At 40.7% G+C, this 12769-nt stretch overlaps 1 protein-coding gene across 1 annotated transcript; it reads left to right on the forward strand.

The window, feature by feature from the left end:
• The first annotated feature begins 2007 nt into the window (after positions 1-2007).
• LOC123115601 (probable tRNA N6-adenosine threonylcarbamoyltransferase) lies at positions 2008-11244 on the forward strand. Its single transcript, XM_044536724.1, has 4 exons — positions 2008-2676; positions 9450-9605; positions 9730-10132; positions 10663-11244. The coding sequence occupies exons 1-3, from the start codon at positions 2089-2091 to the stop codon at positions 10129-10131; spliced, it is 1146 nt and encodes a 381-aa protein (XP_044392659.1). The 5' UTR covers positions 2008-2088; the 3' UTR covers position 10132; positions 10663-11244.
• The last annotated feature ends 1525 nt before the right edge of the window (positions 11245-12769 follow it).

A 12769-nucleotide genomic window follows, 5' to 3' on the forward strand; every position in this document is an offset into this window, starting at 1 on the left:
ATAAAATGGAACACTATGAACGGCACTTAGCAAGAACTATACCTAACCGAAGTGCTACTACACACTATACATCATAGTTGAACAGGCTTTCAGACTTTTTGTACTCAAAAGCATCCATTCTACTGGGTGAACATACTGCAGACAAAGAAAAGCAGTTTTTTTCAAGAGTTCATGGGAAGTTAATTGCATTACATTAGAATTAACCTAAAAACTAATATCTACTTTGCCATGATTTAGCTTCGAAATATGCAAGATCTTTTAATACAACATACATGTATAGACCTAGATCTTCTAATGTACCAGTGTGGAATAGATCAATCACGACATGTTTGTTAAAAGGCCTACAGAGGGCAATAGCCAACAATCGCGACATGTTCTTGTACAATCACAAAGTTGCAGGCATCTAAAAAATCACCAGAGTATGTAAGAGGCGAAACTACACAAAAATAGCATTAATTAAAAATAATAATTCATTAGGTTCGATACTTACAACTGCTACATCACAAGCATCTCTCAGTGTGCCAGCTGAAAAAAAATCCATCTGCCATCACGCATACAACAACAGTCAAAAGCCAAGCCAAACATTCTATTTCAAAATAGAGGCAAGCAAATAAATTTGTGCAAAAAAACGACCAATAGATCCAAAGACAAACCAAGGGAGGGACAAATAAATAGGATAGTATAGTCTATCTTCTATCAACAATACAGATAGAATATTTACAAATCAACAATAATCAGTTATATGAACATGCAGAACGAACAGTTAGCATTATGTTATGTACCGCTTAAGAACCGTGAAATAATTAATTTGGCTCGCCACTTAGCACGGTTTCAGTCAAAACTAACCCTAAAATCACTGCTTGTGAAGATTTATGCACAACTATGAGGTAAGTAAGGGTAGTATTGCCCCTAAAAAAAGGATAGTAATGATCTGCAAAAACCTGATTCAGATAGCAAAGCAACCCAAAAATCAACTAAGTAGTTATCAATTATCACACTGTTATGGCTACAGAGCAGCAAGCGCCTGAAGGACAAGGATAAGGCATTCACTCTTGTCTAGCCAGTGACTTGACTCAATTCGCTAACAAGGTAGATTAACAATATTTCCTCAAACATCAGTGTAGTTACCTCGATCTTCGTTACCTCTGCTTTTAGGTATTCTGAGGGGTTAATACCTATTCAACTTCTGCGGGTAAATCCTGTCACCGACGGCCCACCTACAACTACTTTTGAGGATTTTTTCCATTATGCGGGCAGAAGAAAAATATATACATGGCCATTCCGCGGGTAGAGCTGAGGCGCGGTGGCTACACACAAACATCACTACGGATCTCAGTGCAGGATACTTAGCAGTGATTTAAGAGATGATGCAGCATAGAACAAACATCTAGAAGGTTTAACTAAGATAACTGGCAATCTAACAAGAGTATTTTTTCCAGTTCATTTAGAACTCTACTTAGAAGTATTGATATTAAGGTCTCCAGGACAAACTATAATTCATGTCAGCTACCTATCAAGAACAATCTATCCGTGAAATGAGAAGCGCCTATATAGAACAACTATTTTTTCATTGAGGCTATCACAGTACAAAAACTATGGGAAGAAATAGGAACTTGTAGCTGACCAGAAAGCAGCAGCTTCACCGGTGTGAGTAGCTCATGTGGTTGGCTCCACCTGCATGCTAACAGGAGGTGGTGAGTTCGAAGCTTACAGAGAGCAATGGTTTTTTTCCTTCCTTTGCGAGCTTTTTAGCTTTTTGGGTTCACTGCTGTGTGTGTTTCGTGGGCCGGCCCAGGGCGGGGCGCTGCAGACGCCAGAACCGCGAACGGGCGCCTGCAGCGCCGTATAGGAGCTCCCGCTTATTTCTACATAGCTACTCAAAAGAACTTTTTTCTTTTGAGACAAAGCTACTTAAAAGAACTGGCCCTAAAGCTAGCCGCGTAGCATTTTACAAGGCCTTATGGGCCTCTATAGGCATGGGCGCGGATACGCCGGGTTGTCTAATCTGGGCTAGTTTTATCTGCACTTTGTAACGCTTCCCTCCTCCCCGCCCACTCCCTCAAACCCTACCGCCTCGCTGCCGCCGCCATGGCCTCGTCGTCGTCTCCGGCGAGTAGCCGCCCGCCTGGCCCGTTTGCTCTAGGGTTGGAGTCCTCGGCGAACAAGATTGGCATCGGCGTCGTCTCCATGTCCGGGCAAATCCTCTCCAACCCGCGCCATACGTACATCACCCCGCCAGGCCACGGTTTCCTGCCCCGGGAGACCGCGCAGCACCACCTCGTCCACCTATTCCCTCTACTCCGAGCAGCACTCGCCGAGGCTGATGCCTCTCCTGCCGACCTCGCCTGCATTTGCTACACCATGGGCCCCGGCATGGGCGGGCCTCTCCAGGTCGCCGCCGCATCGGCCCGGGCTCTGTCGCTCCTATGGGGGAAACCGCTTGTCGCCGTCAATCACTGTGTCGCGCACATTGAAATGGGCCGCGCGGTCACGGGCGCCGTGGACCCCGTTGTGCTCTACGTCTCAGGTGGCAACACGCAGGTCATCGCGTATAGCGAAGGGAGGTACAGGATCTTCGGTGAGACCATTGATATTGCCGTGGGGAACTGCCTCGACCGCTTTGCGAGGATCCTCGAGCTCTCGAATGACCCCAGCCCTGGGTATAACATCGAGCAGGTAACCCGTTCGTCAAATGCTAATTCTCTATATATGACTTCCAGTTTACCAATGTTACTAGAAGTTAGGTGCGCTTTGCTGCGCCGTTGGTGTTGTTGGGTTTCTTAAAAAAAGTTTTAAAATATAAGTTCTTTTACTTTTCTGAAAAGTCAAACCTGTTAAGTTTGATCAAATTTGTAGAGAAATATATCAAAATCCATAAATCACATCGATATGATTAGATTCATCATGAAATGAATTTCCGTACTCATTTGTTATTATTGTGGATCTCGATATTTTTTGCTCTGAACTTGGTCAAAATTAAAGAAATTTGACTTCCAAAAAATAATATCCCTTATATTGTACTCCCTCCGTCCGGAAATACTTGTCATCAAAATGGATAAAAGGGGATGTATCACTTGTCATCAAAATAGATGAAAAGAGAACTAAAATACATCTAGATACATCCCCTTTTATCCATTTTGATGACAAGTATTTCCGGACGGAGGGAGTAGAACTTATGGAATATTTAGTTTGACAGATGGGAGAGAAGATGGAGTGTGTTTTATATTTATTTATAATGCGGTGATTTGATGGGCCTTCCGTGGTGCGGTTCTGTGTTATCCGCCAAATAGCGTATATTTATGTGGGGAAATTTCTATGTCAGGGGCTGCATGTACTATATTGGTGCCATAGTATCACATGGTGACGATTCTTTTTTCTAGGTGGTTGGAGAGTGCACGGGATTGATACATTTTCATAGGCCGGTTGCTCCTGATTGATTTGAAAAATCGTTGGCCCGGTCAAATCGTAAACCAAATCCAAAATTGAATACCACAACTGAATGAAATTGTTTTAAAATGGGAACATAGGGAATCACGAATGAGAGAGCCCTTGAGAAGTTGTTGACCAGGCTGACTAAATCTAAATTGAAGACCTCAGTTAATCGCGAGGCCTTAAAAATCGGGAACCATAGTGTATAGTATAAAAGAATTGAATTAGAGAGCTTTGAGAAATTGTTGACCTGGTCAAAATCGGATGACCCAATCCCAATTGGAGACCTCAATTGAATGTGGGCTCTTTAAAACTAGGGAGCTTAGTGTTATAGAGGATTCGTAGCTGTATATGCATATATATGCTCGTTTCTAGTTTCAATTGTGATTCACGCCTAACTGCGTGAGTTGTTTAGTTGCTTCAAGCACTTCGATCTGTATGGGATAATAACATAAATAGATTAATTACGAGATATATGAACTAAATTGAGAATGTGGAAAATTGGGATTTTTATCTGGTCGATCTGCGAATTGATTTTCAATGTGCCGAGCTGGTGATTCTTGCCTGTATGAGATAGTATTTGCAAATGAGAGGACCATGTATTATTGCATATGACCAATGTAGCCATGTAGGATGATTGCATAACACAGAATAAACAATTGGATTTGTGATGCCATTTTGATATTCAAGTCCTTTGGACTGCCCTCCAGATTAGCTTATACAATACTCCTACCGTTCCTTTATATAAGGTGTATTTGTTTTTTCAAAAGTCAAACGGGTGCATGTTTGACCAAGTTTTTAGAAAAATATGTCAGTACCCACAATACAAAATTTATATCATTTGATTCATCATGAAAAGTAGTTTCATATTTTATCTATTAGGTATTACAGATGTTGTCCGCAATCATGATTATCATGAATGTCATTAGTAAAGGGAGCACAATAATGATTTAATTGGGGGTGTGTACGACGGCCTTACAATGAACGTGGTTGTACACCGACAATATTGACACTTCAATGTTTTCTTAATAGTTTCAGTTGCCTTGAGGGACTGTGATCTAGTCCTATGTTAGGAAGGCATTGTGGGAGGTTTGGTTGGAAGCCCGACTTGAACAACGCTCCTCGGTACACTCTCCAAACTTCTCTTCCTTAACGTCGGTCCTAGTCGAACGAGGCTCCTCGGACACGGCCCTAGAGCTCCCCGCACGAGGCTTGAACCTCTGTGCACTACACTTGATTCTCTTGAGAGTGACCGAGTTACATGCACATGGGGGCTTTATATAGCCTATGGGTCCTTCACAGATGAACAAGACTACCATTGAGATGGTAGGTGGAGCGGTAGTGGACCTAATCTTTGGTCCACGGGTCCATGGTGTACTAGGAGGGGACGCCCATAGCCTATGGTGGACCAATCCCTCTCATCGCTCCACCATGATGGGATTCTTCACTTAGGCTTCTTTGCCTTAGTTGGCCTCTTTGACTTGGTCTTATCTTTTTTCTTTCATTTGACTTGTTGATCATGGTTGGTTGCTTGACTTGTATTGGCTTGGCTTCATGTGAATATCAAAAGTTGAAGCATAGGTTTACGTGCACCATATAGGGTTTGAATACATGTGAATATCAAAGAAATTACCAAAAAATGCAATGCTAGATTGTATACATGCATACATTTGTGCAATAATATAATTCTTTGTGCATTTTACAAAATATGTAGAGATATAGACATTAGAGATGCTTACATGGGCCCATAACCCACAGGTCTCGGGATCGAAACCCGACTTTGATACAAACGCCGTCGGACCCTGGGACCAAAATTATACAAATCTAGCTATAGAGAATGATACATAAAGCTGAGATTCACGCTCGGACAATGACACCAATATTTGATGGGCCGTGAGCTCCTAATAGTCTCGGAGAGCTCGAAACATTCAAGCCACTACCCCACTACTGGATCACCTTGTCTGAGCGGGGTGGTCTCAAACATTCTTTCAATTGATCTAACTGAGCCGAAGCATCAATACATACCCAGCCACAACCAGTAAAATGCACACATGGTTGGAGTAGCTGATATAGCTCCTAAGCTCTCAGTACATGAATTGCTTCACCCTGTATCCGATCATCCGCTAGCACATGCATAACATAGATTCCAAGACCCTACACAGAACGTGCACTTTATATCAACTAGCACATATGCCCGTGCGTTGCAACGGGATAAATTGATGTTTTGTGTAATGTCTCACATCGCCGGATTTACTATGAAGAACATGTTGTAACGCAGCATCCTTCTACAAAATAAATATAAAAAAATACGTTGCAATTTAGCCGTGTTTATATTTTCTTTGCCGGGCATAATCTCCCACTGATTCCATTGAAGTACAATCCTTTTTAGTGGAATTTAAGTATAATCCTTTCACTAATTACCATGACGTCCTCATCCGTTTTAGTCGGGAATCAAATCCTTCCTTTTCTAATTTAGTAGCCCCAACAGATTGAAGCCTACAGATCATTCCTTTTAATTACCCTACCTCAAATCCTTCATGTATAATTTATTAAGACCACAATCTTTCTTTTAGTTATTCCACCAATTTACCTATAATCCTTTCTTTAATTAGCCACATCTATTTAATTATTCTATTTAAGCCCACAATCTTTATTAGCTCATTTGCTTAATTAGCTCGCACTAAACATTATGACTGCCACTCGTATATTTAGAGGGAGTTGGGATTAGTAAATGTGTAAGGTGCATAGGTTGTTGGTTGTTACATCAAAGAGCTAGACAGGAGGTCATGTGTTTAATTCTCACAATGTTGATTTGTTTTGACCCAATTATTTTTCGTGGTCTCTATTAAAGCCCATAAAAGGCCCATCAACATACAAGTATCTGGCCCAGATCGCTTAGCGTGTGTAAACCAAATGAAAAGGACTAAACCAAACCAAGAATATCTATTCCCTTTAATAGTAGGTATAGATACTTGCATCATGCACGCCGTGTGTGTGAAAACAAGTAACACAACTCTACCATTGAAAGCATATATATAACAAAGTCTCATAAGAGAGCAAAGATAGCAGTTATATTAAAAGCAGAGGTTTCATGACCCAACAGTACATCAAGCATCAGCGGAAACGAAAGATGTCCGAGTACAAAACATGTTTAATGAAAGCCTAAGAGGGATGAATAAAATACAATGACCCTTCCAAAGGCATAGATTGTTGTCTGGACCTCCAAACTACACGCCGACATTGAGGTCCACGTAGTAACCACCATCGGGGTTGTAAGCCTACTCACAAGTTACTAATGAACAACAAGGGTGAGTACAAATGTACTCGGCAAGACTTACATCAAAACTAGCTACATCTATGTTAACCTCCACAGTAATACACCACCTTGAACCCTCCCACGACTCGCAATTTAAAGTAACCATTAAAGTTGTCTATGATCAAGCAACAATCTCCAAGTTGTCCATAACGGCATAACCACGGACATGACTATTCGAATAGATTTAACCTTGCAGGGGGTGTACCAATTTACCCACACACGTGTCAATCGGCTCTTAGCATCACATCACACCCGCCCATTGGGGTGCTCACAGAGGGTCATGGACCACAACACTTCCCCTATGCTGCATTTAGTCCAGCTAGTCACCCATCTGAGTTTTACATGAATCGCGAGACCGGCCAAATCTTTGATACAACATCAACTGTTGTATGGAGGACCCAAGCCTATCTCCCACAATATAGTTTTATCCACTTGACAAGCCGTGCTACAATCCTACCATGTTATGCCGATTATCTTTCTATGCATATACCAAATGGAAACCCTGAATTATGGGACTCTTGGAGCGGTCTGAGGTAAGGTACTACCACACTAGGCCAAGGGGTGACCCATATAACCCCGTGTGGTTAGCACACTCAATCTTGGATCAAGATAATGAGAGGTCAGATCCTAATAGTGGCGTAAGTGAGACAACCCACCATGTTCTCCAACATGGCCACTCACCTTTGCCTTTAGTCATATCAACATAATTATCCCCAGAAGCAGACCACAATCCACTTATCATGTGTATGTACCAAACGTGGTTCATCTCCCAGATGGATCAAGACTCACAACCCTAAGCACATAGATAAGCATGACAAGAGTGTAGGGCCGGCATGATGATAACACCAGCAACAGTGCTTACATGCTTCACAAATAGAATCTTGTCTCTAGAAAGACTATCGCTTGTTCAATGAATACTAAGCTGATCTTTATCTCTAATTTTATCTCTATTCCTAATTAAAGTAGTACTCTATATTAACTTTTAGATAATGCCTAATTTTATGTTTATGCACACGTAATGTTAATTAGTTGGGGCAAGATTAGAGATGCTCCATAATGATAAGATATTAATTGAGGACCAAGTAAACCATCTTTATATAAAATAAAGAGGAGCATGTATCTATTGCCAATCAAGCTGTGGTAAAGTGTTTATCAATCTAATCTCTTTCTTTGTCATCCTCCCAAATCTATGGTATATTCAATGTTCTCCAATCCTCTATACCCTGCCAATTTGACCATCCTTATCCGACTATCCCTTAATGATTGAGCTATTTTCTACTCCCTCCGTCCCAAAATAAGTGTCGCTGATTTATTACAAGAGAGAGTATTATTTACCTTGCATGGACGTGATGCCAGTTAGGTGAGATACACTTCATTGTGTAAAGAATAGATTAGGTATGGACTTGACTTAATGTATAGGTTCTCGTACTTATTTTTAATTTTTTTGTAATACTCTGGCCTACCCCAACTTGTTTGGGGTTGAAAGACTTTGTTGTTGTTGCTGTTGCAAAACCTGGGGTAGATCAGACTTCATACAAGAGATTGGTGTTGATAAATTTGACGGAACTTTGAAGTTGTTGCTATATTGTTCTTTGTCAATTTCCTTCTTGCTTCTGTTGAAATTCAGAAGTATCACATTACTTAGTCAGGTAATTTTGATTCAGTAGTAGCCATGACCTACAATATCATATTTCAACCATACAGTTCATATGGTATTTGATATATGGGCTTGTTTATTTGTGCCGTCAAAAATATATTTGCCTTTTACCAAGATTCCTTGCACATCAGTAGACCACAGGACTGAGTTTTCTTAAATTGTTAAATGTGCTCAAATCATAAACATTGTCCGATTTTCATTGTTTTGCAGTGTTAAGGATCTTGACTAATATCCTGCATTTTTTTTGAAAATCCAGCCATAGGCTCAAAGTAGAAAATCTTGATCAAGTTAAGTTATGTATGATATGCAGAAATATTTAAGTGATGTTGGGTTTGAACTGTGGAAGCCTATTTTTTTATTAGCATTTGGGGCCTCTTTCATTCACGGGATTTCCAAAACGCACGAACAGGAAAAACACAGGAATGGAGTGGTATGCCATCTTCAATCCTACAAGATTAGTATGGGCATTTGATTGTGTGCAGGAAAAAAGTAGGATTCTTCGCTTGAGGTTGGAGTGGATGGAAATTTTCCTAGGAAAACTTAGTGCAAATAATTCCTAAGGAAAATTTTCTGATTGTAATCCTAATTCCTACAAATGAAACAACCCACATAGGGAAAAATCCTAAGGATTTGAATCCTCCAAAATTCTCTAGTAAGTAATCATTTGAATCGAAGAGGCTGTATTGAGCAAATGAAAAGCTGATTTGAAATGCGGGAGTAAATTAATGTTTGAAATAGAGTCAACGATTGAAGCAGATTCATTAACAACTCAATGTACAGATAAAAAATGAAAACGAACATACAGCGTAAATGGTTTTTGCAACGGATGTGAGAAAGAATGTTAAAACACTAAAAGCAGTTGTGCAATGCAAGTGTGATATTGGTGTGTACTTTCCATCTCATGTTGGCCTGTCCCTTCCATCCTTTCTTTTTGAAATAAAAGGTTATTCCCATTTCCGCGACAGATGTATGGTTGTGTCATGTAGTCTTCATCTTTCCCAGTGGCATGTTTATTCAGTCTACTCTACATGTCTTCCTCTCTTCCAGCTTGCAAAGAAGGGAGAGAAGTTCATCGACCTCCCTTATGTTGTAAAGGGTATGGATGTGTCATTTAGTGGCATATTGAGCTTCATCGAAGCTGCAGCGATTGAAAAGCTTGAAAATAACGAGTGCACACCAGCAGACCTGTGCTACTCATTGCAGGTATGATTTATTATTGAACTCCTTTAGTTTATCCTTGTACAAGTATTTAGGTAATGATTAAGCTTACTTTGATTGAAGATAAGTTTTATATGTTCTAATTAAGGCAGTTGGTGGCCATATCCAGGAAACTCTCTTTGCTATGCTTGTTGAAATCACTGAACGTGCCATGGCACATTGTGATTCGAAGGATGTTCTTATTGTTGGTGGTGTTGGATGCAATGAACGTTTGCAAGAGATGATGAGGATTATGTGCTCAGAGAGAGGGGGTAGGCTGTTTGCAACTGATGATCGATATTGTATAGACAATGGTGCGATGATTGCATACACTGGTTTACTGGCATATGCACATGGTGTGACCACACCCCTGGAGGACTCGACATTTACTCAAAGGTTCCGAACTGATGAAGTTCATGCAATTTGGAGGGAGAAGGAGGTTCCGGTATTAAATAACACAGATTCTGATGCAGCGGCTGAAGTATCCATAGATGGAACCTCTGGGCCGACTCCAATTGCTGTAGATTCCTGAGGTACAATTGATCTTTCCAATTTTATGCTACTGCTGATTGCTTTCTTGCGACAGTTAATGTAATTTAGACACGGTTAGCTGTTTGAACACTGTCCTGTAACTTTTGGACCAACTACATGACATTACCATGTTCATTTTATATATCCTTGCATTGATTTCTAGTTGACTGATTCAGCGATAATTCAATTCCTGTAAAGTCGTAACTTTTATGTGTGCAATGAATTGTTATCCCTTTTTTTGCTTTGTGCTGGTAATCTAACTGTATTACATATTTCCTGTTAACATTTAAGGACTTGGGAATATTGGTAGACACAAATCTGCAATGCATGCTTTGAACAGCAATGCTATTGTGCTGCTTTGGTTCCTATTTTATACTTATTTTCCTTGGAGCAAAAACTGTTAGGTTATAATTTCAACTTGTGACATTCTTAATCTTTGATCCATCTAACGCATTTGGTGTATTGTTTGCTTTTGAATGAAGGAACTGTCATAATCCTGACCAAATGATTGTCATTCTCCATTCTGTCACAGGTGCTGGTGCCTTTTGTTGATTATTTTGGAAAGATTATGTTGCTGCAGATATGAGGCTTTGCTTGATGATTTGTAGAAAGCCTTGAAGGCTAATGGCAGAGTGCCTCGTACATTTTGTTCGTCATGACTGACTGGAATGTCTCACCAGTTGCAAGTGATCTGCAGAAAGACATTGCTAACTCCTCTCCCTGTTCCAAATTATTTGAAGGTCTAGGTTTGTTCCAAGTTAAAACCTTGTTAAGCTTGATCAAGTCTACAGAAAAATGAACCAACATCTACAACACCAAATTAGCTTCATTAGATTCATCAAATATATTTTCATACTATACATATTTGATGTTGTAGACATTAATATTTTTTTCTATGAACTTTATCAAACTTGTAAGAGTTCGACTTAGGCAAAGCTAGAACTTTTGAGTAATTTGGGACAGATGGAGTATCTCGTAATATGGATTTGTTGATTGACGCTACCCTTCCGCTCCTATGTGTGTGATACTAGTATTTGATGAAAAAGTTAACTTAAAAGTTGAGGAAGTATGTTGGTAGCACTATTCCCATTTTGAAAGCTGTACGTTGCCCTGCTATGTGTGTGACACTAGTCTTTGATGTAGAAGTGAACTTAAAATTGAAAAATCATGTTGGTAGAACTGTTCCCATTTTGAAAATTGCAGTTTTGTTTTACCGATTGTTTACAAGGAGCAGCAGTATTAACGATGTTTGGAGCCTCCTGGGGCATCCGCGCCCTTGTGGGCTGTCTGATTGACGTGTGCCTCGCACTTGTTCTTGGCGCCTTGAGGATGCCCCAGAAGGTACGGCTGCGTTGAGGATGTTTGCCTATGGCACCGTAGATTTGTGGGATGAGTACCTATGGATGTCTAAACCACATGTCTCGAAGCATGGCCAGGTTTGCTACTGAAGTCGTCAAGGTTTTTTGTAGTGGAGTACTTGAAAGAACCAACTGCATGGCACTGTTGGAAGCAAGAGGGTGGAGAGATATGCTCAGATCCCTAGATCGCATACATTAGAAATGGAAGAATTGCCCATATACTCTAAAGGGAAACATTGGTACCATTGCAAGATGTTCACCATCATTCTTAAAGTAATTGTATGACAAGACCTTTGGATTTGATGGTCATTCTTTGAGATGTCTGGGTCTCACGATGATATCGACGTGCTGTAACAGCCTGGGTTTTCTTAAAATTAGAATTCCTTTTGCATCATTAGTACTGCATCGGTAGCACGTTGTCTTCGTACCGGTTTGTCTGGGTGTTTCATTAAACCTGTAGCCCTATTTTAGTTCATCGTTTCCCTGGAAAGGTGATAAGTAACCCCCCCCCCCCCCCCCCACACACACATTCTCTTTTGACCATATGCTCGAGACTCCCTTGAACACTTTGCACATGGACACGTGATAAAATTTTAAAATAGTTTATAAATGGGAAATAAATGTTCTCAACAGAGTTAGAAGATTTCTTGTGGTGTTGCTATAGTATATCGAGGCTACACGACAAACTTCATTCGGTTTCGAGTTTGTTTGATACCCAAACAATCAAACATGAAGGTATTAGTAGCCTAAATAATGAACACATTTTCTTTAAAAAAATGTCTAACATGCCTAAACCTCCTCAAAAAACCAGCCCAAAAGCCCCACAAACCCACATCCTATTTAAGAAGCCAATCTCCTTCCTAATTGAGCCAACCCCAAATTTGGAGAGACATCCCCCCTACATTTCAGTGCCAGCCATCACCTGGTCTAACCCCTCCAAAGCTGGCGCCGCCACCCACAGGCAGCCAGCCCCAGTGCCAGATTTGAGTCGTCCGTGGCCAGATCGGATGACTCGCATGCCAGCCAGCACCCCCCACGTGGTCGCGGCCCTCCAGAAATAATAGTTCTCACCTAACGTCTGTTGGTACAGTCGGTGTCTTATGTTCTCGCTATCTTTTGAAATTTCCAAGTCTCCGATATGGATGACTTAACTCCTCCAGTGGTGTCTTCTCGACTTCTAGTCTTACTAGGTGGTGAGGGTCAAATTGCATACTAATCCTATTCACAGAAGCATTTCATTCACACAACACACATCACCATCCAATGTAGGGCATCATTCTA

The sequence above is a fragment of the Triticum aestivum genome, chromosome 1B, assembly GCF_018294505.1.
Source record: "Triticum aestivum cultivar Chinese Spring chromosome 1B, IWGSC CS RefSeq v2.1, whole genome shotgun sequence".
Classification (NCBI taxonomy): domain Eukaryota; kingdom Viridiplantae; phylum Streptophyta; class Magnoliopsida; order Poales; family Poaceae; genus Triticum; species Triticum aestivum.

Bases quoted from the DNA above. Each gene is read 5' to 3' on its own strand.
- LOC123115601 (XM_044536724.1), top strand. From the start codon at position 2,089: ATGGCCTCGTCGTCGTCTCCGGCGAGTAGCCGCCCGCCTGGCCCGTTT. The intron at 2,677-9,449 runs GTAACCCGTTCG...CCTCTCTTCCAG, and splicing joins CTGGGTATAACATCGAGCAG to CTTGCAAAGAAGGGAGAGAA. The intron at 9,606-9,729 runs GTATGATTTATT...GGCCATATCCAG, and splicing joins ACCTGTGCTACTCATTGCAG to GAAACTCTCTTTGCTATGCT.